This window comes from Anoplopoma fimbria, chromosome 6 (genome assembly GCF_027596085.1).
Source record: "Anoplopoma fimbria isolate UVic2021 breed Golden Eagle Sablefish chromosome 6, Afim_UVic_2022, whole genome shotgun sequence".
NCBI lineage: Eukaryota > Metazoa > Chordata > Actinopteri > Perciformes > Anoplopomatidae > Anoplopoma > Anoplopoma fimbria.
In genome coordinates, this window is record NC_072454.1 from 15,689,097 (window position 1) to 15,715,718 (window position 26,622).

General features: G+C 38.2%; 1 protein-coding gene across 3 annotated transcripts in view; it reads left to right on the forward strand.

The window, feature by feature from the left end:
* The first annotated feature begins 671 nt into the window (after positions 1 to 671).
* The window catches only part of LOC129092268 (collagen alpha-1(XIX) chain-like), a 99,670-nt gene continuing 73,719 nt past the window's right edge, over positions 672 to 26,622 (forward strand). For all 3 annotated transcript variants that reach the window (XM_054600153.1, XM_054600154.1, XM_054600155.1), the window contains exons 1-11: positions 672 to 735; positions 3,450 to 3,572; positions 4,042 to 4,116; positions 4,211 to 4,310; positions 9,934 to 10,057; positions 10,152 to 10,427; positions 11,076 to 11,156; positions 11,862 to 11,981; positions 12,706 to 12,768; positions 18,410 to 18,454; positions 21,589 to 21,633. In XM_054600153.1, coding sequence (XP_054456128.1) covers positions 3,485 to 3,572; positions 4,042 to 4,116; positions 4,211 to 4,310; positions 9,934 to 10,057; positions 10,152 to 10,427; positions 11,076 to 11,156; positions 11,862 to 11,981; positions 12,706 to 12,768; positions 18,410 to 18,454; positions 21,589 to 21,633 — 1,017 coding nt within the window. In that variant the 5' untranslated portion in view covers positions 672 to 735; positions 3,450 to 3,484. The remainder of the gene's footprint in view (positions 736 to 3,449; positions 3,573 to 4,041; positions 4,117 to 4,210; positions 4,311 to 9,933; positions 10,058 to 10,151; positions 10,428 to 11,075; positions 11,157 to 11,861; positions 11,982 to 12,705; positions 12,769 to 18,409; positions 18,455 to 21,588; positions 21,634 to 26,622) is intronic.

Consider the following 26,622-nt stretch of genomic DNA (forward strand, 5'->3'; position numbering starts at 1 on the left):
AAGTTGAAGTTGTTGCCTTCCACTGACTGGCAGTAAAGTGTTGCAACATGACATTCTGACTAAAATAGTATGTGTATGTTACTGCAGCACTTGGCCTGCCCAGCTGGAAACTGTCTCTGTATTTGATCCTATCTATTCTACTCTTTCTACATGTCTCATTTGTTTGGGTTGGCTTTAGGCTTTATGTGGTTAACAAACCTGGCTATGATTTGTATTAACGTGAATTGATGAATGCATTATGAGTTAAGACCTTTGGATTGTTCCGATATTTTCTTTTATGCTTGACTTACTACACGCACCAGATCACTTAAATGCTGAGCAAATCCACATCAATTAGCTCTTCTATTCAGGAAATTTGATAAAAAAAAAAATAATAATAATAAAAAAAAAAAAGATAAAACATCAAACGGGGTTTAATTCCTGCACCTGGCTGAGTTAAACAAGAGAGAGGTTTGCTTTGGATCCCCGCTGGGCATTTACGTCCCCCTAATATGAAAGCTTTCAGGGTGTTGCCTGTTTGCTGAAGTCTCTTGACAGTGCATTCAGTAATAATGACAGAGTGGGAGGGCCACTCGGTGCAACTAATAAGGACTGCGATCCAGCAGGCGATCCCACTGTGACTTTTATTTCCAAGTCCTGGAATCCGGAATCAGACTGATCGTTATCACACATGGATTATACTCTTTTCGCTGCTTTATGTTTGTTTCTGCCATAGAGGAAACTTTCTCACCAACTGTAAGTACTTAAGGACACACATTCATTTAAACAGTTAATAAAATAATATCGTGTTAACCTGTTGAAATCCCTTTTTATTTTTTTTTATTCTTATTTTTTTTTTACAACGGACTCCCTTTTTTTGCATCTTTTTGTCTCTCGGTATACAAGCGTTTATTTTTTTCCCATTTTTAACCCGCATGGTTTGATCTCTCTAACTTGTGTGTTGTCCGGGGCACGGGCAGGTTATTATTCCTGATTTATGAAGGCTCTGCAGCAGTAAGCTCGTAACGTATTGCATCACTTGTAAACAGCAAAGTGCGAAATGTTCCGGACACTGAAAGAATATCAACCGCTACATACTGCAAATATATATATATATAAAAAAATAAAAAACACCCAGCCAATCAGCGGTCGCGCAGAGAAACAGGATTCTTTGAGTGTTACAGTGAAGTTATTGCGATTGCTCGAAAGTGGCTGATTGAATGATGGAGAGAAAGGATAAAGTAACTTGTCCAGAGTTTAGTGTCGTGCTGTTAGATGTGTGTGTGATGGTAGCCTGCAAAAATAAACAAGTTGTCAATTTAGGATTGAAATCCTTGCAGGTGGTGCATCAGGATTGCTGTAGACTAAAACGACATTTGGTAAAACAACATGTGGTCTTAAAGCACCAATCAATTAAACTCCTAGAATCCACCTAAAATCAGTCATGTGTAGATGTAGAGTAACAGTGACTGCAGGCTCGAGAGCCGCCTGTATTGCATGCATTGGCAGAAATGAGGGGAATAACATTACACCTTCACACACACAGGGAATGTGATACCGCTGTAGTGCTGCTTGTCTACAGCCCATGCATGGTTGTAGTTGTAAGTGGCATGGTCACTTCATCTCCTGGCGCCATGATGCTGTTGGCCTGCATGCAAAACTTTATGATCCCATGGGAGAAGGCTCAAGTGCTTGCAGCATGAATGGGAATGAATCAGTGGGGGAAGATACATTTGGATAAAGACAGTGAGCAGTTAAGGACGGAGAGTGTGTATCATGAAAGATAATGTTGGTCACACTGTGCACATGAATTAACCTTAATGTGTCGAAGGGGGATTCTTGTCTGCGGAGGTCAAGTTCAGTTCTCAGCTCTGTCTTCAGTCTTTTGGGAATAGATAAATGTGCCAATAGTAAAGAGGGATTATAGTCTTTGTAACGGGATTACAGCTCACTACATTCCAGGTACTGAAAAAAGCACGTTAGTCATTATGAGTTATGATTTGCCACTTAGTTTTCTGTAGGATTAACGAAGAGATGTGACCCGTTCTGTTGTTTTTTAGAGAATTAAAACAAATAGATTTTATACTTATTTATTTGGTGTCACGTCTAGATAATGTGAAAATCCTTTTTTGGCCTTATGTTAAGTTTCTTCTTTCTTTTTCAAGTCCTGGAAAGCGCCCGAGATGATTTTTTTATTCTTTTTGTGTTCAGTCATCATCACTATTCCAGCAGTGCACATTTTTGCAGGCAAAGCAATCCAGAAGTTACTGAAAGTGTTTTGTGTGAGTTGGAGTAGTCTGCTAAAATTGATTCACTTAACTTTGGAACAGACTTCTACCATCCAGGATGCCCTAAAATAATATTGCCTTCTTTGCAATGGTATGAGAGTGATGCAGAAGATTTGATTTGGCACGGCTGTCAAATAGCCCAAGACCCCTTTACAGGTTGGATCCCTACATGCAACGTCCTTGAACAAGACACTGCTGAGAGCTTACAGATCAAAACACAACAGAATGTTAACAGAGTATTACAGAAACAAAGCTCAAGGCTTTGGCGTACGGACTAAAGCCAGACAGAAGAATACTTACATGAGGAGCCAACATGATGTAGTGAACTTCTTATACACTGACTGTGACAGATAAAGGTACCAAATTTGGAATATAGATCAATTCAGAGAAAGTAAAATAAGGATAAAAACGAATTCTGAAGTCAAACTTTGGCACAGTTCAGTGTTAGTTAATCTCAGTTAATCTGTGACGATGATTTACTGACCAAATTAATTACACTTTACAAACGGCAGCTTGGCTCGCTGGTTAAGAAACCGAAACCTGAACAGAAACATTGCATGGCATAAATTGATTTAGCTGAATTATAGACATCTCCATTCATCACTATATGACAGGTGTTCATGAAAACTACTAAATGAAGGGCTCAGAAGAGCATTCTCCAGATTAAGTGACTACTTAAACAAACAAAGAGGCTTTAAGGACATACATGTGTGCATGAGAGTCGGGAAGCCAAGCCTTCAGGATTTTCAGTAAAAATGTTATTTCACAATAATACAAATGCCATATAATCTCATTAGGAGATGTTTTTAAAAACTAAAAGCCCAGGTTTGAGGTTAATTAATAGATCATTGTGAAATGTGATTACAGCTAGAAAGTAGTAGTGAAATAAACTGTTTTTGAGTTTTATCCTCCTTAGTTGGCTTAGTGATCACACAAGACTGTTTTAGTGACAGACTAGCTAAAGAAAATGCAGTCAATGTTCCTGTAAAAGCAAGTTTATAATGATAATCAGTAGAATGACATTGTTTGCTTGTTTCTGCTGTTATGTTCTGTCTATTAGCGCTGCCTTTGTTGTCACTTGCATCCAGAATTTTTTTTCTTATGGCACCCCATTTTACCAAGTATTAAGATTATTAAGATTGAACTGCATTGTGAAATAAAAACTGTTCTGTCTGCATCCAGGTTTTCAAGTGGGACTGCTTTCCAGTGGCAGAGCCATGATTTGCCTGTTAAGATGGACTTCTTTCCTCTGGACTGTAAATTTAATTCCTTGCACTTATGGAATGTCAGTGAGTGAACGAACAGGTATGTGTGTTTGTCCATCATTTATGGTTCTTAATTTGTTTAAATAAAAATCCAGCTTTTGTGATGGCATTGTTTGGGGAATCCACTTTATATGTTTGGAAAGAATGAGTGTGACAGCTTGAACAAAATCCATTACAGTTGTAAAAATGTCATCAATCAGTATTCAACAGTCAATCCCCATCTTTTGTTATAACAGCTCTAGGCTTGCCTCTGTATTACTTTCCAGTCATGTCTGGGTTAGTTATTTTATTTCAACTAAAGTTTTTTTAGATTGATGGGGAAAAAAAGTGAATTGATTTTCTGCCCTGATGTCGATTTCCGCTGAAGAACTGGAAAGGAAATGCACTGTGGAAATGAATTCATGATTCAATTTATCGTCTCCTCTTCTGTAATACTTGTCAAAACCGGTCCAAAATATAAATGCACACCTGTACCCGGCACAACCAACTTCTTGGTGGCTTTTCTCTAGATGGCTCTTGTCCCCCTCTGAGTGTAGAGGAGCACATGTTTTCTGAAGTCTTAGATCGTCCCCTGGAAATCACAGGTATTTTCTCAATGAACACAATTGCTTTGTGAATAAGTCAACATCGGTTTGTTTACATAAAATAATAGTGACACTTTGCAAAACCTCTTCCCAGGATTTGATCTCACAGAAAAGTTTCTTCTCCGAAAGGGAACGATCACAGAGGACCTGCCGTCATTTCGTTTAGGAAGCAGTCCACTCATTAAGGCAACAAAGTGAGTAGCATCCTCATGTGTGTGTTAGCATGCTAGTGTGTTTATGTTCTGCATCATTTGGGTTCAGAACTCCGGTTCCTTATGACATGTGAGGATAACAGACAGACAGCCTTCATGTCAGCCATGACCTAGTAAATGATCTCCCTGCATTATATGCTGCATCATCTCTTACACTATCATGCTCTTGCAATGAAACAGCACGCTATAAGATGCAGTGGCTCATATGTGCCAGAGCAGGATTAAAACTGCAGTCTTCATCTTCATCTGAACACCTATAGGCTATTACTGTTTTGCTCCCTCCTGTACAGGTTCTGACTATGGATTTATTTCTTACAAGACCACATGATGCTGTGCAGAACATGATGAGGGTTTAAGCTTGCTTTCCTTTCAGATCCGGTGATATTCCAAGAAGTAAAACAGTGTAGCCATAGCTGGTTTTAATGAAAGGGCTAATTTGAGGCAACCCAGATGTACCCTGCTCAGAGCAATAGTTCCATTTGCCTTGGCTAATAAGGGCAAACTGTGAGGTGAGCTGTTAGACAGGGAATAATTTCAACAGAATTAATATATATTGCGTGTATTCTAGAAATCTCCTAAGGGCACAAAGTGGGACATAAAGGAACGAAAAAAAAAAATGTTGGAGCACGTATTGTAAGACAGGGATATTAAAATAACGACATAAATTAACCACTATGGCGCCATTTACTGAAGACCTTTATTCCCCCGGTCGACTGGTGGGGCCGCTCTGTGACATCACCTTGATGCTAATATGATGATATAGTGGGGATTTTAATTTGATATAATATTTTACACTTAGACAGAAAAGTACCATCAATTGTATCAAGAAAGACCAGTGTCAAATACAGTATAGAACTGTATGAGTTGCCAAACTTGGCTTTACAGTTATGTTTTGAATTTAAAAAAATGTGTTTTGTGATGTTCATTATTTTGTTTACTTACGTCGAAATAGTGAAAGAGAACTCTGTGTCATTCTTCAGGGAGGGGAGGATATTTTTAACATTTTTACATGACATGCAACTGTAAACTTTTACTGCCACTCTCTCTCTGGCTAGGAGTAAGAATCATAGAGCCAGGTGATTTGTGATCCGCTTCCCTGTTCAGTCAGACAACCAAAAATACATTTACCTCAGTCTGTCCCTCAGTCCGCGCTCATACTGCAAGATGCTGGTTCTCAATGACACTGCTGACAGTGTCATTGGTTATAGTGGCCAGACCACGATCCCTCTCATATCCAATTATCTAAGTACTTTGACAGGTGATACTGCATGTCAGCTGAGGAAGGAAAGCGAGGGCAATTGCACCGAGCAGGAGGCCCCTCTGCCCCCGCCGCAGCCACTAAAACATTGCTCACTTTACTCGCAAAATATGCAGCAATAGATGCTCGACTCTCTAGATCTGGCTAATGTTCTGCCCGCTCCTTGGCACAGAACACATTATAACGCATAGATAAGAGCTGACACAGGAACATTTGTGTGAAGTGAGAAAATCCCCTGAAGAATGCAACATATATTAAAAAACAACATTCTTTCACAGTAGTAAAGCACAGTGCTGCAGTTGATGTCTGTCTGAAGAATACAGTGCTTTGCTTTCTCTAGCTGTTTAGCAAAAGAAGATAAATGGATGATTTTTCTTTTCTTTAGTTGTTATTTGCATTAAAGTAGCAAGCAACCTCGTTACATTCAAGTCTTGGACTGACATTATAGTCTTTGTTTTGCAAAATAAAACCCAAGTATAAAGGAAGGACGCAAACTCGTATTTCAACACATTTGTGTACCTTGAAAAGGCCTGTTTGTTCTTGTCTAGTCTTAACGATTATAACAAACCAATGTGTCAGTATGAAGCCCAGCACAAAAGGACATAAAAGGAATTAATTTTCCTAAAAATGTAACATAATAGCCATTGCTCATGTTTAAAATGGGAATGGACGTAACGCGTCCTTTGAATGTGCCTACAAAGTCTCGTAATGTTATTTATGGTACTGGAATGCTAACTATTATAAAAAAAAAAACTGGTAACAGCTAAAATGTTCAACAGAATACAATAAAACCCTTTTCATATTATATGTAGAAGCTAAAGGTATCATAAATAGTAGCGTGAATTATAGATACAAAGGAGCCACGGCGGCTGAGATAAAGTGCATCAATCAATCACCAGGGTTTGTTTGTTTATCAATCTGTGGCTTCGGTGGTTTATGACTCCTGCGTCAGACAATTAATCATATGGGTTTACTGCAATCGATACTGTCTAGCTGATACACTCTTTTTTTAATTCATAAGCATCTAGATAATTTCTGAAAAGCTTGTCTGTATTTTTGATTTTCTGTCCAAAAATATATTTTGTAACCATATGCGCTGACCTCAATGACCTTTTTAGTGTACAGCCTCACACATCCTAGCAACTTGAAGTGCTTTAACTTACCTATATTTACTGTCATATCCAAATGCAAGGACTGTAATTTGTGTCAGAGGGTGTGTACAAACCTGGCTTCAAGGAAAAGGACTCAAATGCAGACAAGCAGACAGACAGGCAATTAACATTAATAAATATAATCACCTTTAGATTGGGCTTTACTTGACATATATAAACATATAGATGAAATCACAGCCTTCATTAGTGGAACACACTTTCATCTACCTATACATATACCCACAAAAATGATACACCAAAACAATTAAATAGAAGCCTCATAACTAAAGTAGTCAATAAGTGATGTCCATCTCTTTATATAAAAAAGGCAGTTTTACTTGTAGTTGGTAAGTGATGTGTTACATCATGTAAATATGTTTGACTTTTGTAGCCATTGAAAAATGGTGAGAGTGCTAAGCTTCATCCAATTAATAATTATAATTCTTTCAACCATCAACAAAATATGATGAAGTCTGAGGGCAACTGATGGTCGGATGGAAGATGTCAGATCTGGGAAGTAATGCTTGGTCCTGGGGGAAGTGAGAAACAGCTAAGGCAGCCGCCGTGACGACTTGTTTCATAGTCAGAGCAGCAGTTTTGTTATGTCATGTGACTTTCTACCAATTACCAATTGCACATTTTGATAAAACTATTCAATGTTGATTTGAGGCAAGAAATGACTCTGAATTAATTTTATGTCATGTAGTCATGGTGGCAGATCACACATATTTGAAAGTCTGTTACTGGTGGCTTGTTGCTATCACAGTGTTATCTCTCCATTATGTATGTGTGGAGAGGAACACTTATTTACACTGGAGTGATGATAACATAGCAGTCTCACACATCTCAGCGACACACATGCACACTCAGTCAGCTTTTCATTTGGCTTCATCAGCTGCAGTCTTCTATCATGCTGGCAAGCATAGCACTTCCATGTTTAAACAGAAAAGGGGAGTCATGCAGAGAGGAAGTTATAGTCCTTGCTAGCATGAATGATGCATTTAGGGTATAAACTGACATGGTTGATGGTACACTTTGATCTGTTGGAGGATTCAGCGTCAGTGATAGGGATGTGAGCCAATTACGCTAACATTCAGAGGAAACAGATCGCTGCAGCCAATACAATCAAACCCTTACTCATTTAAGAAATCCCCCATGATAGTATTTCTTACAAGCCAGGACACTAAAGCCGCTTCCGGAAGATTCTGTACCAGACCGGTAGTGTTGCTGTGACATTCTGTCAAACCCTTGTCTTTGATTATACAAGGAGTAGTGCCTGCCAAGCAATATGCATGGCCAAAGACATTTTCCAAGAGGGTTGATAGTTTCCAGAAAACACATGGTGGTTCCGAATAAAAAATGGAGTAACTGTTGTATTAAAGATACTCTACTCAATATTTATTTTTTGCTGCTCCTTACCATTGTGGCTGTTTCAGTAATTTGGCTTGGAACCAGACAAGACTACCTCACATTGTAGAATCCAAGCCTGTAGAGCAGCATACACACGTCACACGACTTGCATTGGAACAAAACCTTGTTATTGAAAACAGGAGGCAGTTTCATTTAAAAAAAAAAAGTTGCCAATGTAAATTTGTTGTAAATAAAAAGAACATATAAGATATAGGGTTGGCAAAAGCAGAAGTATATTGTGAAAGTTTTTTTAGCATTGTAGCATGAAAGCAGGCAAGATGAATGCAGATCCTCTTCGTTCACTCATTATCACTTTCTTAAACATGCAGAGTAGCACTTTCTTCAAAGAGTCAGGATAGCAGCGTTCAAACCAACCCACAGCCATTTAGCCACAAATGGCAGTCAACACGAGGTCAAGAACTTTAACCCTCTGGGCCCTCAAAGATCAAGTGCGCCGCACTGTAGACAGACTGTGTTATGAAATAAGAGCAGACTTCATTGGGGACTTTGTAAAGGAAAGAGTGAACTCAACAGCCCTGCAGTGTATTTCTCAGAGTATCTCTGTTATATTAAACCTGCTTAAATGTATTATGTTCCGTAAGCTGCAGTGTTGTGCAAAGGCTCTTGGGGTTCTCTTTTACATTTTTCTTTTATGTCACTCCCTGCCTGCGTCTTATGATAATGTGTAACACATTTGCTACATGTGGTTAACTGTACATGCAGCATGGAAATATTCTGTGTTGAATGCATTTTAGAAATACAAATTACCCTGCCACTTCCTTTCGCCCTTGGGCAACAAATAACCTTCCCAGCCCTTGGCCTTCCAAAGAGGCATTTTTCGGGGGCTTTAACTTGGTGTATTTATCATTTTAGTCATGTACCGTTTACACCGAAATCTCAAAGAATTCAAGGGACACAATAGAAGAGGCTATGAAGCTATGAGAGAATAGGAGATGATATATTGGAGTGAAAACTAATTTCCAACCTGTCTGAAGAAACTCTCTCTCCCCCTTCCCCCAGGCGGTGCTCTGCCTTATCAATGACCTTATCATTGCATTATTATTATTTTTGCTGATCTTGATTTATTATGTTTATGCTTTTCCACTTTTGACTGTTAATCTGAGTTTGGAGTAAAGGCTAGGGTTAGAGCACTTTAAAGGGTAAAAAAATTATTTTATTTTATTTATGTAATTTATAAATTTGGAAGGGTGTGGGTTGAGAGATGAGTTATTGGATGTATTCATCTGAGAGTGGGTGTGATTTGAAATTATATTGTTTTTACTAGATTTTCCCTATTTCCTCTGCATAGTTGGCTTCAGCTGGAACATATTTTCAGCTGTGAACACCGGATTGCGATTTGACTTTCTAGAGCAGCTGAGGTCATTCACATAAACCTATAACGGCATTGCACAAGGCAGCTATAACTGTAGCGCATAGTATCTCAGTGAGGTAAAAGATTGGCTTCTGAGAGTTTGGATCAATTTCCACATGTTTTCATTATCTGAAAGACAGGGAAGCCAGTATACATAATTCATCAAGCTAAATCAAGTTTGTCAGGTTTATTTATGAGCATGATTCGGCAGAAGGAGGATATTGAAATGTTTTATTGATCATTGAAGTTGATTGGCTGGTTCATTGTTCAGCCCCTGAAAGCTTTAAAAGAGTTAACATTCAATATTGAGAAATGACACTTGACATTGTCATCTTTCATTTTCTTTTATTGTTTTAATGACGATAATATGTAAATCCTTGGAGAATCTGACTGTCTTATATGTTGTTTTTTTAGAGTAATATTTCCAAATGGGCTTTCAAGTGAATACTCCCTTGTCACCATTTTCCGGGTGAGAAGAACTACAAAAAAAGACCGCTGGTATCTTTGGCAGATATTCGACCAGCCGGGAAGCAGTCAGGTGGGCCCCACTGTATGTTTTAATGTCACAGATCAGTTTCAATATCTACAAATATAATAGAATATCATGAGATGGATGTTTCTCTGCTCCTCAGGTATCTGTTGTGGTTGATGGGGGCAAGAAGGTGTTGGAGTTTTCTTTCCAGGGCCAGCTAAAGAACGTTCCCCGCTACACATTTAAGAGCCGTGACCTACATGCCCTTTTTGATCGCCAGTGGCACAAGCTGAGCATTTCTGTACAGAGCAACATCGTCTCCATTTACATGGACTGCAAGCTAATAGAAAGGAGACTGACTGACGAGAAGGACAACGTTGACCCCAGTGGGCACACTCTCATCACCACACGAGTTGAGGATGGACGACCCGTAGATGTACGTCCCAGGCAAACTTTGTGAAAAACATTTTACTCTCTCTCTCTCCCTTTCTGTCTTTTGCTAAATCTACACAGTGTCATTTAGGGATTTACCAGTTTTTGACGCTGTAATTTTGTTATTCATCTCTATCAATACTGTACTGTCTTCTCAGACTTTTTTTAAAAAATACACAAGTGCTTTTGAAATGTATTTAAAACATGCCTATGGGGCATATTTTTTAATCTCTGTAAATCCTCCATTGTGTTGTATGTGTTAGGTCTGCTCATTCTCAGAGATGCCCCAATGTGCTAAAAAAAACATTCAGTCAGCTATGCGGTTTGGTCACCCAATGCCTCAGGGTAGAACTTGGCTTAAGTAGCATTAACAGCTGACTTATTAGTCCATGTGATTAGTAAAGCTGTACGTCAGTACATCTGAAAAAAATAGTAGGGTTCAAGTTCTGCTCTGAAGCAGCTGCGATTCATGCAGAAGTTGAAGCCTTTTGAAATATATGTATATGTTTTTGAAGTGTTTAGTTGGCAATGGGCATGCTCCTGTCTTAACAAGTGACGATCAGACCTTTGTTAGGAAAAAAAGGAGTATTATGTGATGATGAATCTAATGAGGGATGCTGTAGTGGTCCCTAATGAGAACTCTTTCCGACAGATTGAACTAAAGAAAATGCTGCTCTACTGTGACCCTTATATGGCCGAAATGGAAAATTGCTGTGAGCTACTGGAGCCAAAGGTAAAATGCTATAATTCTTCATGTAGTACTCTTTATAAAAAATAAAATGACAACAAGTAATGAGTATTAATAGTTTGAGACAACATTTATCATATATAATGCATTTAACAACTCTGCATTAAATGATAAGATGCAATATATGTTTGCCTCCAAAATTCTGAATCAGAAAACCATACATCAGGGGATCAATTAATAAAGCACATCCACCCAATGTCTTGGTGCTCTGTAGTAACAGACTGTCCTAGTTTATATTCTAACCTATGCGGTGAGATCAGACAATGAAAGTGTAACACGTTTTTGGTCTTTGAGGGCACACGTCCCCAAGCAGAAACTCAATAACAGAGATCTTCCATCACCCAAGAATCAATTCCAGCTAATGTTACAGTGATTCCAAATGGAGAGATGACATTTGACCCCTTACTATTACATGTCTCCATAAGCATGCTGTCATGTCAGTGTAAAATTACTCCGAGGGAATTGTCACAACCTTGAGAGACAACCTTATCACTGCTGGTCTGCTTCGTACTATCCAAGGGTCCCTGCACAATATGCATTTGATATTTGTTATTGCAGCATGATGTAAATAAATTACAGCTAAAACCCAGGTTAAGTGTGCTGCATTACAGTGATTTTTGGAGTTTTTTGGCATTCAGCAAACATGACAAAGGATGGTGGCTAAATGGCGAAATTTCTGTATTGATCCAGTGCGAAGCCAAGAAGACCTTTAATGGGACTTCCCCTCCCCTGGTTACAGCCCAGCTCCCCCAGATGCTGTCTCAGCCGGCCTCAGAGTCAATTGACAGATGTCACTGTCCAGCTGAAAAGGTACAATCAATTCCCCCAACAAGGGCCTCTAATTGAGTAAGTGTAATGTCTATTGTAACTGAACCAGCACTGATTTACACGGCGTGTTCTCATCCTGCACAGACGCTAAACTGTCAGTAAACGGACATTTATAAAAGTAGACAGTATAGCCGTGATGTCTAAGCAAACACTGGTATATTTCTCCCAAACTGTTCAATGTTGGTAAATCTGCCAACCGCTATGAATTTGTGAAAATAGGAACGGATTCTTTTAACTGCCATTAATAATGTTGCTTTCAACGTAATGTTTGGTTCCACAGACAGCCTTTTAAAATGTTAAAATAACACTCTGACTCTACATGGCTAAATACCTATATATCATTATTTGCATGTTAAAACATCTTACTACTTCAGTCAAGAACAATTTTTCATTCAGTAATGATAAGACTTAGATTTTATTGAATATAGTGGAGGATAATTTCTGACAAAAATTATTTATTTATATATATATATATATATAACTATATATAAATATATACTGTATATATACCCTATGTGTGTTTGTGTGTATATATAACTATGTGCTCCATTGTAAAGGTTCAAAGTATGTGGTGTCTCATGTTCTCACACAAAATGTAGCACTATGCAGCTCATGTGGGATAAAGACAGATCCAATATCCATAGCCACATGTTCTCTTTAATTACATGTCATCATTTAACCCTACAAATGTATACGATGTGCACAGGGAGATGCTGGTCTTCCAGGTGTAGTTGGACTGCCAGGAATAAATGGAGAGAAAGGAGACAAGGTATGGACAACATTTTTATGATATTGATACATACAGTACTTGTTCTTGGTATTTAATTCATAGGGAACATGCAGGGATTAAGTGAATGCTTTAGATGCAATATTTTCACTGCAGCCTAGACTTAAGAAGGTGGGCAACATGACGCTCAACATCCACAATTCACTAATAGTCATACATCATTCAGAAAAAACATTCACTGAATCATAGAGTGTTATCAGTGGGCCCAATGCTTTGTCTCATGTTGTAAATATTACCATACTTTTATTCTCAAATGATAATCTCAACTGCTACCGGGGTTTTTCTCTGAGGCCAGTTTTCCAGGACAGTTGCAAGGGCTAAATGTGAAGAATGAGAGCAAGTCCCTGTAGGACAAATTCATACTTTGTCGGAAATGAATTGTCTCTCTCTCTCTCTTCCTCTCTCCAAGTAAATGTCTATGCTTTAGTGTCTGACAAAGGGTCATGTTCAGCCATCAAGGTATTTCAGAGAGCTACCTTACAATTACCTTCACAAGATGAAGCTTCTCACAAATATCCCAAGGTTTGTGAATTAGGAAATCATACATTTGTCCAATCACTACAATTTTTTTAAATATTTTCTCCATGACAGCTCAATAGACAGGTGGAAATGTAAATGGTAAATGCCCTGTCACTGAAAATTGTAGGTGTTGTTTTTTTGTTTTTGGAGAGCAAGAAAGAACATAAATGACCCACCAAATACCCAGACAAATAATGGTATTTTTCCCTAGACAATCACATCTTTTGGAGTATTTAATCCCCCTTTTAGCTGTCTGTGCAAGGTTAAAAAAGTGAGAGTGAGAATGCATTCGGCTATGAATGGGATTCATAGGGGTGAACAGGTGGTGGTACTCTATGACTGATAAGACCAGATGGCTTCTGGGGTCAGTGTCCTAATTAACATGATGTAGCTGAGGGATTAAGATATGCAGGATGACTTGTTTCTGGAAAACCACTCATTCCTGGAAGGCACAAAATCAACATATTTATTAGTGTAAAATCATTGTACCAGTAGAGTTGAAACTGGGGTATTTCCTTTGTGCTGTTTACATAATGAATCGTTCTTACTGTTTAAGTGTTATTGTGTTTAACGCTGTTTAGCCTACAAACGGCACCAACCAAGTGCTGCTCTTCTGGACATTCTGGATCTCTGTTCCGTCAAAAATAGTTTTAAATTAATCTGAAATTAGATTTCTTGATTAATAAGAAAGCAATTAATTCATTGGCACATAGCTGCTATAAGTCCAGGGGCAATGTCAGTAACAAACTTGGACGAATGAGCAACTTCATCATTGTTTTGTTCAGAGAGATATATAGATATTTCAAAACTGTAAACTGTAATCCTTATAGTTGTTATTTCTAGTCAGTTAGTTTTTTTTTTTATCATTTTATATGCTTTCAGGAGGAGACATCTCTTAAAAACATGTCATAGATCTTTGTATATTAAATGTGCTTTGTTCAAGCCCATTTTCTTCCATTTTCTTGTTAGGAATATATAATTATATTACCAAAAGTGTGTGTATAGCAACAGATTGTTCAAATCAGATTTGTAAATGTGTTATAATTGGCCACTAATTACTCTTAATTGACCTAGCAGGGATCAGCACTCAAGCTGTAATGTGTGTGTATGTGTGCACTTTGAGTGTGTTGGCGGTCCTGGTGATTAATTACTTGCTGCTAAATGAAATGACTACATTCAGGGGGTAAGAACGTATCAGGCAATTTTGCATTTCACAAAAGGCAGCATGTGTGGCAGGCACCGTGACATGCTCTTTCACAAATAGTGATAAATCCTGAGTTAGTTCTGAACCGAAGCCTAAGAGCCCACCCACAGAGACCCTTTAGTGCACATGTGTTGTGTTACAGTGCTCCACAATGATTTAACATGGTTTTCCAGTGGCCATTCCATTTTTTTCCCCTATTATTTCATGCCGGCCATGTCTTGTGCTATGAGTCAATGGCTCACGCTGTTAACACCTGAAATCTAATTTCAGGTCCTAAACAAATCAATACTTGGCACCATTTGTTTGCGTACTGAACAACAAAATTCACAACAAATCCCATTACAGGCTTGAACACTAAATCAATGAAGTTAAGGAAAATCTTGATCGGGGACTAGACATTCAAGACTAACTGGAACAGTCAGTTGATAAAACTCCATCATTGTTTTTACTCAGGAAAAACAACATCTCCCTATTTTTTCATTTTTATGAAAATACTAGACCATTGTTCCACTTTGGATAAATAGTATGCTAAGGTATATGTGGTTTGTTTGTCAGAAGGCTGGTAAATTTGATGGTGAACTGAAGTTTAACTGAACTCAAGTATCATCCCATTTAAATTCTGATGAAGGCTTATTATTTATTATATGGCTGGTACACAGACAATTTGCACAGCTCCTTATTTATAATTAGCTTCACCCTTTATGTCTGTTTGGACCAATTTTACTGATACCACTGATTTTTTTTTTATAAATAAATATATATAGCATAAACAGTGGAAATCACCTTTAGTGATCCCAGGTACAGTGATGTTGAGACAGAAGGACTCCTATTCTAATGCTGTTTAAATAATGTGCTTATGGTAATGAAGTAGTCCAAATACAGTGTTCATTTTGTATCTTTTCAAACATGACAATAAATGTGAAACAGATTTGAAGTAAACCATAAAAAAAATATTTTTTACTTTGATCCCATGAGTACTTTGCCTCATTGTCTGTTGGTTACTTTAAAACACTGCTGCCTGCACGATAAAATAGTGACGAAAGGAAGAGAAAAATGTCATGGTTGTCTGCATCAGAAATGGAGAAAAAGGAAAAACAGTTCGATAATAATAATAATCATCTGCTGCCAGTGATCTATTTGAGTCAGGTTTATTATTAAGTTTTTTTTGTATTTTCTACATTTGGCATGGAAAAGTTACTCAAACATACACTTACCTAATATGAGGTTGTCGCATCAAAGAGACATTTGCTGAATCTGAAATTCTCTGGTTTCTTACTTTCATTTTCTTTTGTTTTTTATTATGAAATGTTAATATATAAATTAACATTTATTTTGCTGTCGAGAAAAAGTGTTTATGGCATAAATATCTGACCTACTTCTCCCCAGAGGTTCTTCCTACCCGAGGTTTCAGAAGTCCTTTTTCTCCTAATCCCCTTGTTCATCTCCTTATACTGGCATAAAATGAATTGTTGTTGCAGGATGAGAGCAAAAATCAGTGAGGAATACCACATGTAATCTAAGGTTTAGTCTTGATTTAATAAATCTCAGGCGGGGAGCCATGGTTAAACGATGAGTAAAATCAATACATTTACAGGCACAGCAGCAGCGTCCCACTCCGGCAATTAGTACACTGAGAGTGGGGCTTTAAGATAATTTAATTTACCTGATTTAGAGTTTGAATGAGTTCTCACAAACCACAGTTGCTGTTTGATAGACTGAGGTGCTTTAGCTGTGGTGACACACTTTATTTTACCATTAAATACCTAGAAATTAATCATCTTGGTTTAACAATGTACTGTAAGAGGCTGATATGTATTTGATTTAATAATGCAGGCAGAGCTGTATATGAAATTATGTCAAACCAGATTCAGTTTGCTATTCACTAGCATTAGCTTAAATGTAAGTGTAGTAAGCAACTGAAGCAGATAGTTGAAGACAACAAAATGTCAGTAATCCAGTGAAAATGTTTATCTTCACTTGTGGGATTTGCAAATGTCCACGTGCCACTACCAATAGGAGAAAAACAGTAGAAAAGTAGTTCAATTTGAGCCATTTGTGCAGTAAATCAGACACATCATACTTTGACACATCCACATGTAGTAATTGCTTTACTCTTTTTGCCTCTGACCTTGTTGCACATTCATTTGTCTGGTTAATTGTGGTAGCAGGGGACCTCTGTTTAAGCGTATTTAATTCATATTGATCCCTAAATTTCCAAATGAGATCCAGTGACTGTGACATGTTGCTGCAATATTTTAGATTTGCACTCTAATACATTGAACATGGGTAACAAAGTCATAGCAAATACTGTTAATAAGGTAAGCTCATGAGACTTTCAATTACCAGAATTAGAATCTCATAGTGTATAGGATTAAAAAGTAGTCAGCGTATACTTATTAACAATTTATCCTTACTTGTACGGATTAACGGAATTTTAGAGCATTTAAAACACCCATATTGAGAAGTGCAGGCCAATCACAGTGACCTTCACAGAGGTTTTCTTAGGAAAGTGTGCGTGGATTACTTTGGCGGTGTTACTCCAACAGAAAGTACTATCCTGCATTACAGTCAAGAGTTTGATGGAGGATTCTAATGCACTGCAAAGGGATTAAACTGCTATGATTAATCCAGAATCCCTCAGGAAATTAAACAGATAAGGATTGGGTCATAAGAATGCAGCTTACTTGAAAGGAAATCCATTTTCTATGGCCTTGCACATAAACCCTGGTATTACTAGCTTTACAGCTCCTGCATGTACATGCAAAAAAAATACAAAAAACACAGGCATCATGGTGAAATTAAAACTTCTTCCCCTTTTACAATGCCTTTTAATTTGTTTTTGACCATTTACAACTCTCCTGCCCTTATGGCTTGTGTTTTCAATTAGTACTCTCTAATTCAATTTATACCCATTGTACCTCCCAAGTGAATCAAGGAATTTTATTCAAGACGCTTTATTATTTTGCTGACAGTGAATTTCGATGAGCTGTCAAAACCTTCCGATTTTCCTATTATATTCATCAGCGTGAAAATGTTATTAGCTTCTCCAAAAAAGGGTTTTGTGTAAGTGATTTGAATAGAAAATTTAAATTAAAGAAGAATTGAGCGCACTGTGAAACACGTACATTCCCATATGCTTTTTCTAGGAAGCTTATCTGATCTTAATGAATCAGCATCAGCAGCCTTGACTATCCTTTGTCTCATACATTGAATAATCATTTAGTTGCTGAGTCCAGGGAAAGTATATCACATGGCCATCTGCTTAATGTCTAGTCAAAGAACAGTATCTTCACCGATCGTGCTAAGTATTTATAAAAGGTAGACTGTTTTCTAGAATAATGGGTTCTTAACCCATATTATAGAGATGGCATCTCAGTTATGAGGATTAGACACATTACCTGTTCTTTTTAAACAAGCATATTGAGTTTTAGTAATGAAGAAGTGACCGTGAATGGGGATCCCATTTAATTAGATTCTTAGCTTGCAGCAACTTATGTGTGAGCTTAATTTGTTGAATAACTATCTACCTCCATCTTCTCTCTCTTAACAACACTGCGGATAATCTCTCTCCTTTTCTCCCCCATTATGTTTAGTCCTACACCACCCTGTTTAACGTTATACCCCTTTGTTTTTCTTTTCTTGTCCTGTCCTGTTCTCTTTTTTTAAAATGAATTTACTAAGATAATACAATGAATCCTAACAAGGTTCAGATTTGTGCTTTCCAGTTGTTGGGAAATAGTATCCTGACCTGCAGCTGCTCAGCCACTGTGTCAGCCGTAACTTGTGGAACAGCTGTAGAAGCAAGACCACTGCTGAAATGACAATCCGTCATAAAGCTATTCACTAATGTGTGAACGAGAGACCTTTCACTAACTGTTCTGTGTGTTGTTTCTGTCACAGGGCAACACTGGGGAGGCCGGGGCTTCAGGAAACCCAGGACATAAGGTAGGCTACTCACTGAAGAAACAACTCAAAAACCTAACCATCAAAGTCCCCCGGTGTGGCTTTTCCCTTAGAGCTGTGATTAAAGTTGTGATTGACATGAACTCAGTTGAGAGCTTCAGTTTTTTTTCATGCTTTCTCCCTCCCTCAACACATTTAGCTTGTTTTTCCCAACAGACTTTTGTTTTTACTGCATGTTTTTTTTTCATGCAGTGAATAGCAGGTGGCACGTATTGTTTGGTGATTTATGGAATCTGTCACTGCCCGACTTTGAGATGATTTTCTAACATCATTGGATTGAATCACTGGCTTGCCTTTGTGTTGACCCTGTCACAGCAACATAGAAAACAAAGCAATCTCAAAATCAAATTAAATCAGCAAGTGGGTGCATTGGTTGGCACGGGTTGAATGGTTGTGATACAGAGACGCAACTTCAGACCCAAGCAGCGCCAGCGTTTCTGGCTTGGCCAAGGGCCTCCATTGGCCACAGTTGGCAGTAGTCCTAGGTGTGAAACCACTGAGGGATTGTGTCCTTGTCGTTGTAGTAGGGGAGTGTCGGGTGTCTGTGTACAGAGCGCTGGGATCTGTGGGTGAACATCAGTGTATCAGTTATGCGGTCTTTGGGAAGATCTTCGCTGTGAAAAACAAATGGCTTGCTGTGGAGACAGACATTTAAATTAGGAGAAAAGTGCACATTTTAATGGAAGCTTTAAGACAGGCTAAGTGCTCATTTTGTAATTGGATGTTGCTGTTACATCCTGAAGAGCTGAGAAAATAGCCAGATTTCACATGCTCAATATGCATACATTTTTTGTTGCATTCTTCATCAATGAGATTATAGGGCATCAAATGTGGCATCTCGGACGTCTGTGTGTGTCTCTTTTAGTGAGGGGGGAGGGTAGGTCCACTCTCTAGGAAGCCCCATTTTGTGTATTGCCAGGACATGGGTGTTGTTTCCATGTCTTAAAGTAATAATTCAATCCATTGGAGAGGGAGGGTATGGGATTGTGATTCTATTCTCAGAAAATTAAGAAAATGCACAGCAAGAAAACATTCATATCTGCTAGATATTTCATTGTATTAAGGTGATAGATTGTACTGCAGATGGTTGTGGTCACAGGTTATGCATCTGCAGAAAATAGTATCATTCCTGGACGTGAAAGATGGCTTAATCCTGGATTTATATCCGTAGAAGATGTTAAGCTCACTGTGGGGGACATTTGCAGATGAAGCTTGATACATGTAATATGGAATATCACAGCATATCTTTCATTCTGAGATGAAGTTTTGGAGCCAGCTAAAGCTGTTTCGCTACACAACAGTGCACAAGAAAAGTCTACATTAAGTGCACCAGCAGTAGTATTGATATAAATGCAAAGGCACTGTACCATGTTTCATAGTATTTTATACCTAAGCTCAACTCCGATCAATTAAGCTTTTTCTGGCTCTTTCGTATTGCTGTCTTCTGTCTTAAATGGTGCCCTTGGACAAAATCACAGTCTTTTGTTAGCCACAATGTGTGAACAACAATTTCATGCAGCTGTCGATATAAGAGTGATGATATGGTTGCCCTTGGACAATTTAATATGGCAGTTTGCTTGAGCTTTACGGGCCAGCTGAGGTCATGGAACTGTATAGGTTACACTCTAATAACAGAGCCAACAAGTTCCGAGACATCTCACATATTTCTGGCAGAGTGTGTGGAAAGCAGGGGCTGGGTAGCTTAAGAAGAATCAGTGATCAGAAGGATATTTGTGGAAATGAGCCTCTAAGATTTTATATTTGTGGAAATAAGCCTGTACCAGCTTATTTCCCAGAAAACATACACTATGATATTACTCTGCTATATACTTTGCTGGAGCTGAAATGATGCAGTGGTGCAAACAATATTGCTGGGAATTTGGTATTTGGCTCCCAAAATGTGTGTGTGGTTCCCTGCTAAGCTCAGTTCAAAGGAGCTGCAAGTGAGTTTTAGAGCGTGGGCTTTAACTTAATTGCACCAATGAGGAGTGGACAAACATTTCTACTCTCACCCCTTTAGTGCAGTTTTACTTTCATAAATAGATGCATTTAGGAAGGATTTGTTTTGTTATGTCCTGCCACATGGCACATGGCAGTGTATGTGGAACACAATGTCACCCTGGTGACATGTAGGTATTTGTGTGTGACTGTAGACACATTCTTGTAACCACAATAACTCAATAAAAATACATGATAGAAATAGCATACTTACAACAAACAGTCCATCTGTACAGTGCTGTGATTAGATTGTGGAGTCCCTAGGTGCTTACATTTGCATGTTGATAAACCTTTTCCCTGTTACTACTAAAGCTCCTTAGTGCATTAAGTGAGTCAATACAAGAGAAAATATTTCTTTATGAATGTATTCATTATCTTATGTCAGTGATAGCTGATCGTCTATGAAAAACTAGAAAGCAAGATGTTGCGCTCGACTCAGTCCCTTTCAAAGTCTTTCATAGGGCTCATTGGATCAAAGCAAGATTACCGAAATTTACAAGCATCTGAACTCTAACTGTATAATATCTTACCTGCTTCCTGCTGATCATCTACACATGTATGATGAAGCTTATCTTTTGCTGGCTTCTGGAACGACAGATTTGGCCGAACCCTTTTATTGCAGTATTTTGGTGTTTTTTTACTCGTTCACATTACAACTGACCAAAACGAATAAGAATGTAATCACCTTTGATTGACATTTCATTTTGGTTCAATGGAAATCCTCTGCACCCCTCTTTCATGCTCTTTATTAAAGCCGTTTTAAATTGCATGAGGTTGGAAAAAGTCAAACACACACTCAAAATTCTGTGAAATGTGGGCGCCCTTCTCAAGCAGTTACATTTCCCTGCAATTTAAGACTGATTTTAATGATTGTACTGTCTGATCAACTTGACTATGTAAACAGTTGTTTCCTTTTTATATGTGTGTGTTTGTGCGTGCATGTGTTGGGGCGAATATGTGTATATATATAGAGATATAGATGTGATATTAAAGTGGTATTAGCTGTACCAAATTATTTAGACCTTCTGGATGTAAAAGTGGGGTGAAAAAAAAGATTTAAGTATAAACTTTCCAAGGGTCCTTTCCTTGCCTTTTAACTTTCAATCTTGTCATTGCAGGGAGAACTTGGATCAGATGGGAAAAAGGGAATCGATGGGGAGAGGGTAAGTACTTCTATCTCCAGCAGACATATATTCCATACATAGCACATCAGCCAGATCTAGTTTCGTCAGGGAATCAATTCTTATAGGTTTTTCATTTTCTGTGTGATGCCCCGGGGGTAGGAGCAAAGCACAGGTTGCTGTGTGGCTGTTTTCAGGTGCCTGTCATATCTGAAGTGGAAATAAGTGTGTTCCAGCCTGCAGTGTCCTTCTGTAGTGAAATTAGTAGATATGAATGCTACCATAGGCTTCTCATACTAATGGACTAAACTCATTTTTCAAATTACCATAGTCCCTTCCTTGTCATTTCAGGTTAAACTTTTTTGCATGCTCTTAAATCTGGCTGCAGTGACAACACTAATGTATGTACAGTAATGTGAAGCACAACAAGAACTGCTAGTAAATGATTACAGTTTTTCTTTCACTAAGTGCAAATTCACTAAAACTGATTTACTATTCTTCTTGGATCTTAGTGACGTTCTTTTTTGCCATATGCAAATTAGTGTAGCCCTTCTAAAGTATTACTTAAATAAAAGTATGTTTTATGTTGTACAGCATTTATTTGCACAAAATGTCACACTCTCAGTAGATGGTAGCTGTGCAGATGGTCAGTAAAAAGTGGCTCAATAAAGGGACTTGCTTTTCATCACTTATACCCCCTTGAGTAGACAAACAGCTGCCACAGAAATCAGCCTCCCTGCAGGCCGCGGATATGCACTCTGCCCTAACAGTTACTGTGAGAGAAATCAGAAAAGAGAATCAGGGATAAACATAAGTATGTGGCGCTAAAGGAGTATTGAGCTGCAGTGTACTAGAAGTCAAGTACTTGGCATTCAAAAACTATTTTGTATGAGCAGGAAGGAGGCTGTTAAAGATGTACTGAAAGTCAATTTACAGGAATGCTTGGGTTCAAAGAAGAAACAGTTATTAAAGTAAAATAGTAGACAAACTGCTGCTGTACAGTGACTTGTGAAACTCTATGAAATGTTTTTTAGGATCGCAAGAAAACACACACTGGCTTAATTTTGTAATAGAAAAAAAAACACATGAGCAGAACTGGAAATACTCATTCCATATATGTTTACATTTGCAACAGAAATAATCAGTATGTGTTAAAGGTTAAGTTAAGCTGCTGGTGATGTGAAGGAAAGGCAGCTTACTGTTACTCTGCTCCTCATTAAAAAACAATGAGGATGGTGGTCGACTTGGAAGGATCAGATCGGACAGGATAGATTCTGTACTTCTTGCTTTCCACCCATCAGTATTTCCCTGGAGTAACCTAAGAAGGTTACCGTCGATGAAAGTAATTGCGAGTGTGCAATAATTGAAGGAAAATTCAGATTGAAGGAAAAAGAAAATAATGGATTATAAACTCAAGCATTTGTTTGTCCTCCCACAACCAACATAGCTCTCTTTGCTCCAAGGTAAGTGCCTTATTGTGCCATTGCATATGAATGACACAATAAGGTTTTTTGACATGGAAATTTGAAGTAGAGCAAAACCACCTACCTGGAAGTTAACTCCATCTACATCAAAAACAGACTGATTTGTAGTTATATTATTAAAAAAAAAAAAAAAAAAACTGTAATGGAAACTGTAACATGAGTGTACATGATTTCTCTGGTGTTCATTCCATTGATTGCTACTGCTGCTACAGCAATCAAGAGGAAAGATTGACAGCGCTTGTGAGCAGCCTTTCTTTCTTCGCTCATTGATTCACCCTGGGCTTCTGTTGACTGGACAACAGCGATCCATAGACTGGAGAAAAAAAACAGCTGGAAGCTTGTTCACTATGAAGAGACTGTGTTGACGGCTGCTTTCCAAGAAAAGCAGCTGCTCAAAACTTGGTTGAGATGTCAAAAGTTGATGTTATTTTCTAACTTGTATATGAGTACATCAAGTGAAGCTCTGTTTGGGGAGATAGGGGTCTGGACCAAGGGTCTCATCGATAGTGGTGCTAAGGGCCGAAACTTTGTCACCAGAAATGAGTTATTATGTCAGTATATAGTCAGTGATTAGAAATACAGAAAGTGACAGTTCCAGTTTCCAGCAGGAGAGGTGACTTGTTTTTCATCTCTGTGCGTCCCATATGGGCGGTTGGGCTTTCTTTGGTCATGCTCATATGGCTCAACATGCATATCCTGTAGGGGTATATTATACTGTGCCTCTTCCTTGAGCAATTTGAAACAAAGAAAAGTTCTAAAATGTTTGTAGCATTTCCTCTAGCAGGCTTGTTTTTCCAGCATTAAGCACCAATAATGGATAATAATGGATAGCTCTGGGTATGTTTAGCCTATCACAAAGATAGCCAGTATAGCTAAATAGAAAATTAACAAAAAGTGCTTGAAAAAGGCTGTATCTTGTCAGATAGCAAGCCTGTTGCCTTTGAGCTCAGTTAGGTTAAACATGGCTTGGACCTGCTTTTGTCTGGAAGCACAGAGATGACATTGACACCTCTCTTTTAATCTCATACTGAGTAAGGTGGTTCTTTTAACGGGATAGTTTGGGTATTTTAAGTGGGGTTGTATGAGGTACTAATCCATAGTCAGTGTATTATCTCCTGTAGATGGCAGTTGGCACGCCGCCAGTTTGGGGAAAAGGGCAGGAGTACAGACACCAGAGCAAAGCAATATACCGCTGTGGACAGGGCCATTAGCAAAACACATTATAAAGTCTACACTATATGTAGAATATTTAAACCCCTTTATCTAGACAGCCCTTTCCGACGGGAAACTGACCACAAAATGTGGGGAACTGAACTGGAAGTGAAACTTATCTAAACCTATCTCTCATTAAAGCCACAAGACCCCATTGACAAAGCAGTATAGCTAATTTTCACTTTCAGGTCATTTCCATTTAAGTTTATATTTCCATTCATTTGCATATACAGAATTTCTTTGGACCATTTGGTGGGAGCGGAAACAAGCTTTAAATATATCATATTAAATCACTTAACATACAGTAGTATCACCTTTTAAGTTTAAATTCCAAACTTGATAGTAAACGGTTGCCTGCTTTCACATCCAGCAGTTATAGAGCTGCATTAGCATTCATTTGAAATCTGGTGTTTCGCCTCATTTCGCCTCTGCAGTGCAGATACAGAAGCATGTAGTCGGTTTTTACTGCCTATTTTGCTATAAAATGACGCTGGTAAGAACTGGGAGAGTGAACCAGATCAGTCAAGTTGTGGACCAAAAAACCAACCATAGCTGAGAGACTCTAAAATGCTCTGTAGAGCTGAGGGGAACTACAATGTAGGATAATATTCTCTGATGGTTTGCCTCCTTAAGCATTCAATTAGTCCTTGGCTCCTTTGTTAATATAGAAATATTGATCCTAGCGGCATTCAAGTGAGGAGATTAACCAGAATTTGTCATTTACAAACCTTATGTTTTTTCCAAGCATACATTCCTGCCATTTATCACAATTGATACATTTTTCTAATATGCAGCCTACTAAAAAATTCAGTGGAAGCCAAGAAAATCCAAGATTTAACAAAGTCTCCCCAGCCCTGAAATTACAGCATTGATCAGGCTGTGATGGGATGTTCAGTATTGGTCTTTTTCACAGCTGTTCTGTTTTTCTGTGATTTATTTGATTTCTTGACCTAACCCTTGTATTTGATTTAGATTAATTTGATGGCAAGACACGGAATAAAATATATGATTTAACCTAGCCACAAGTCTCATCAGTGAGCATGGAGCAGTAAAGGATTAATGGGTTAAACCAGTACTCCCAGTGCCTCTGTAAGTGAGTGAATGAGGTTGAGCCTCGTCGACTAAATAAGGCTTCTTAACCAGTTAGTCACTTACAGTAATCAGTTCTAAGATACTTGAGAAAGGCCAAAAGACAATACTTGCAGAATCCTAGACTGCCGATGTTCCGGTCTGTAATGTAGATATCGAACAGAGCTTTTGGCTGTTGCATGGTTCCTTTAGACCTGTAAAACTGTGACAGCCTTATTCAATATTATAAAAGTGGATCATGTGGTCATATATATAATTAATATATGATACAATGATACTACTTCATATATTTATATCTGTCATCAAGTAGTGGTTGACTGATTTGATTTTGTTTCAGTTGCTCCAATATTAAGAAAAAGCTCAGTTAATGAATTGAATTCTGCTCTGTGTCTTTTAATGCTCTCATTGTAACATATAATTCAACTTATCTTCAGTAAATTTTGGTTGTAATGATTCCTGCATTTGAAAAGGAAGAATGTTGGGGGCAAGATGAAGATAGTAAGAGCAGCAATAAACATGTAGGTTAATATCTTTGATTATAAACAAATAAAAAAAGAAAATCGATGTAACCCTTTCTTGTTGATTTCAGTTAACCTATTTACTGTGAGACTTTGTTACCCAATGCGTCCCTTTACTGCGATTTGCTCATATTCCATTTTTAAAGCTTGTGTGTTATTTCAGGCGCGAGTAGACACCTGAGAACCCAGAATTCTATGTATGAGCATGTGATCTGGTATCGTTTTGCAGATATGCGTCCTGCGGGACATAGGGAGCGCACACCATGTTATCTTGTGGGTAATCCAAGTAACATTTGTGGATACATGTTCAGTTGAAGAGTGAAGTGTTGTAGAAAAGCCAAGCAACGCTGGTAGAACATGATATCTAGAGGATCTCTGACAGTGAGCTCTGATATCTTCATACAATGGCCCCCTCATTTAGGTTACCTTTGGTAAAATGTATTAATTCATAGAGTGTAAAAGACATGCTAATGAGCTACCTTTTTCAGCACTCAATGTGATTAGTCTTATATCACCATACTGTACACGCTGGTCTATCGCTGAGCAAATGGAAAGTCACAAAAGGCATTTCCTGCTGTAACCTCCCTGGCATTTGCAGGCCGGCACTCAAGATATCTATGTTACTTAGAGATCCTGTTCCACAGAGCTTTAACGACCTGTCATTCAGTATTACAACATTTCACCACCAGAATGTTCTGAATACATACAGTAGTACATCTACAATTTCT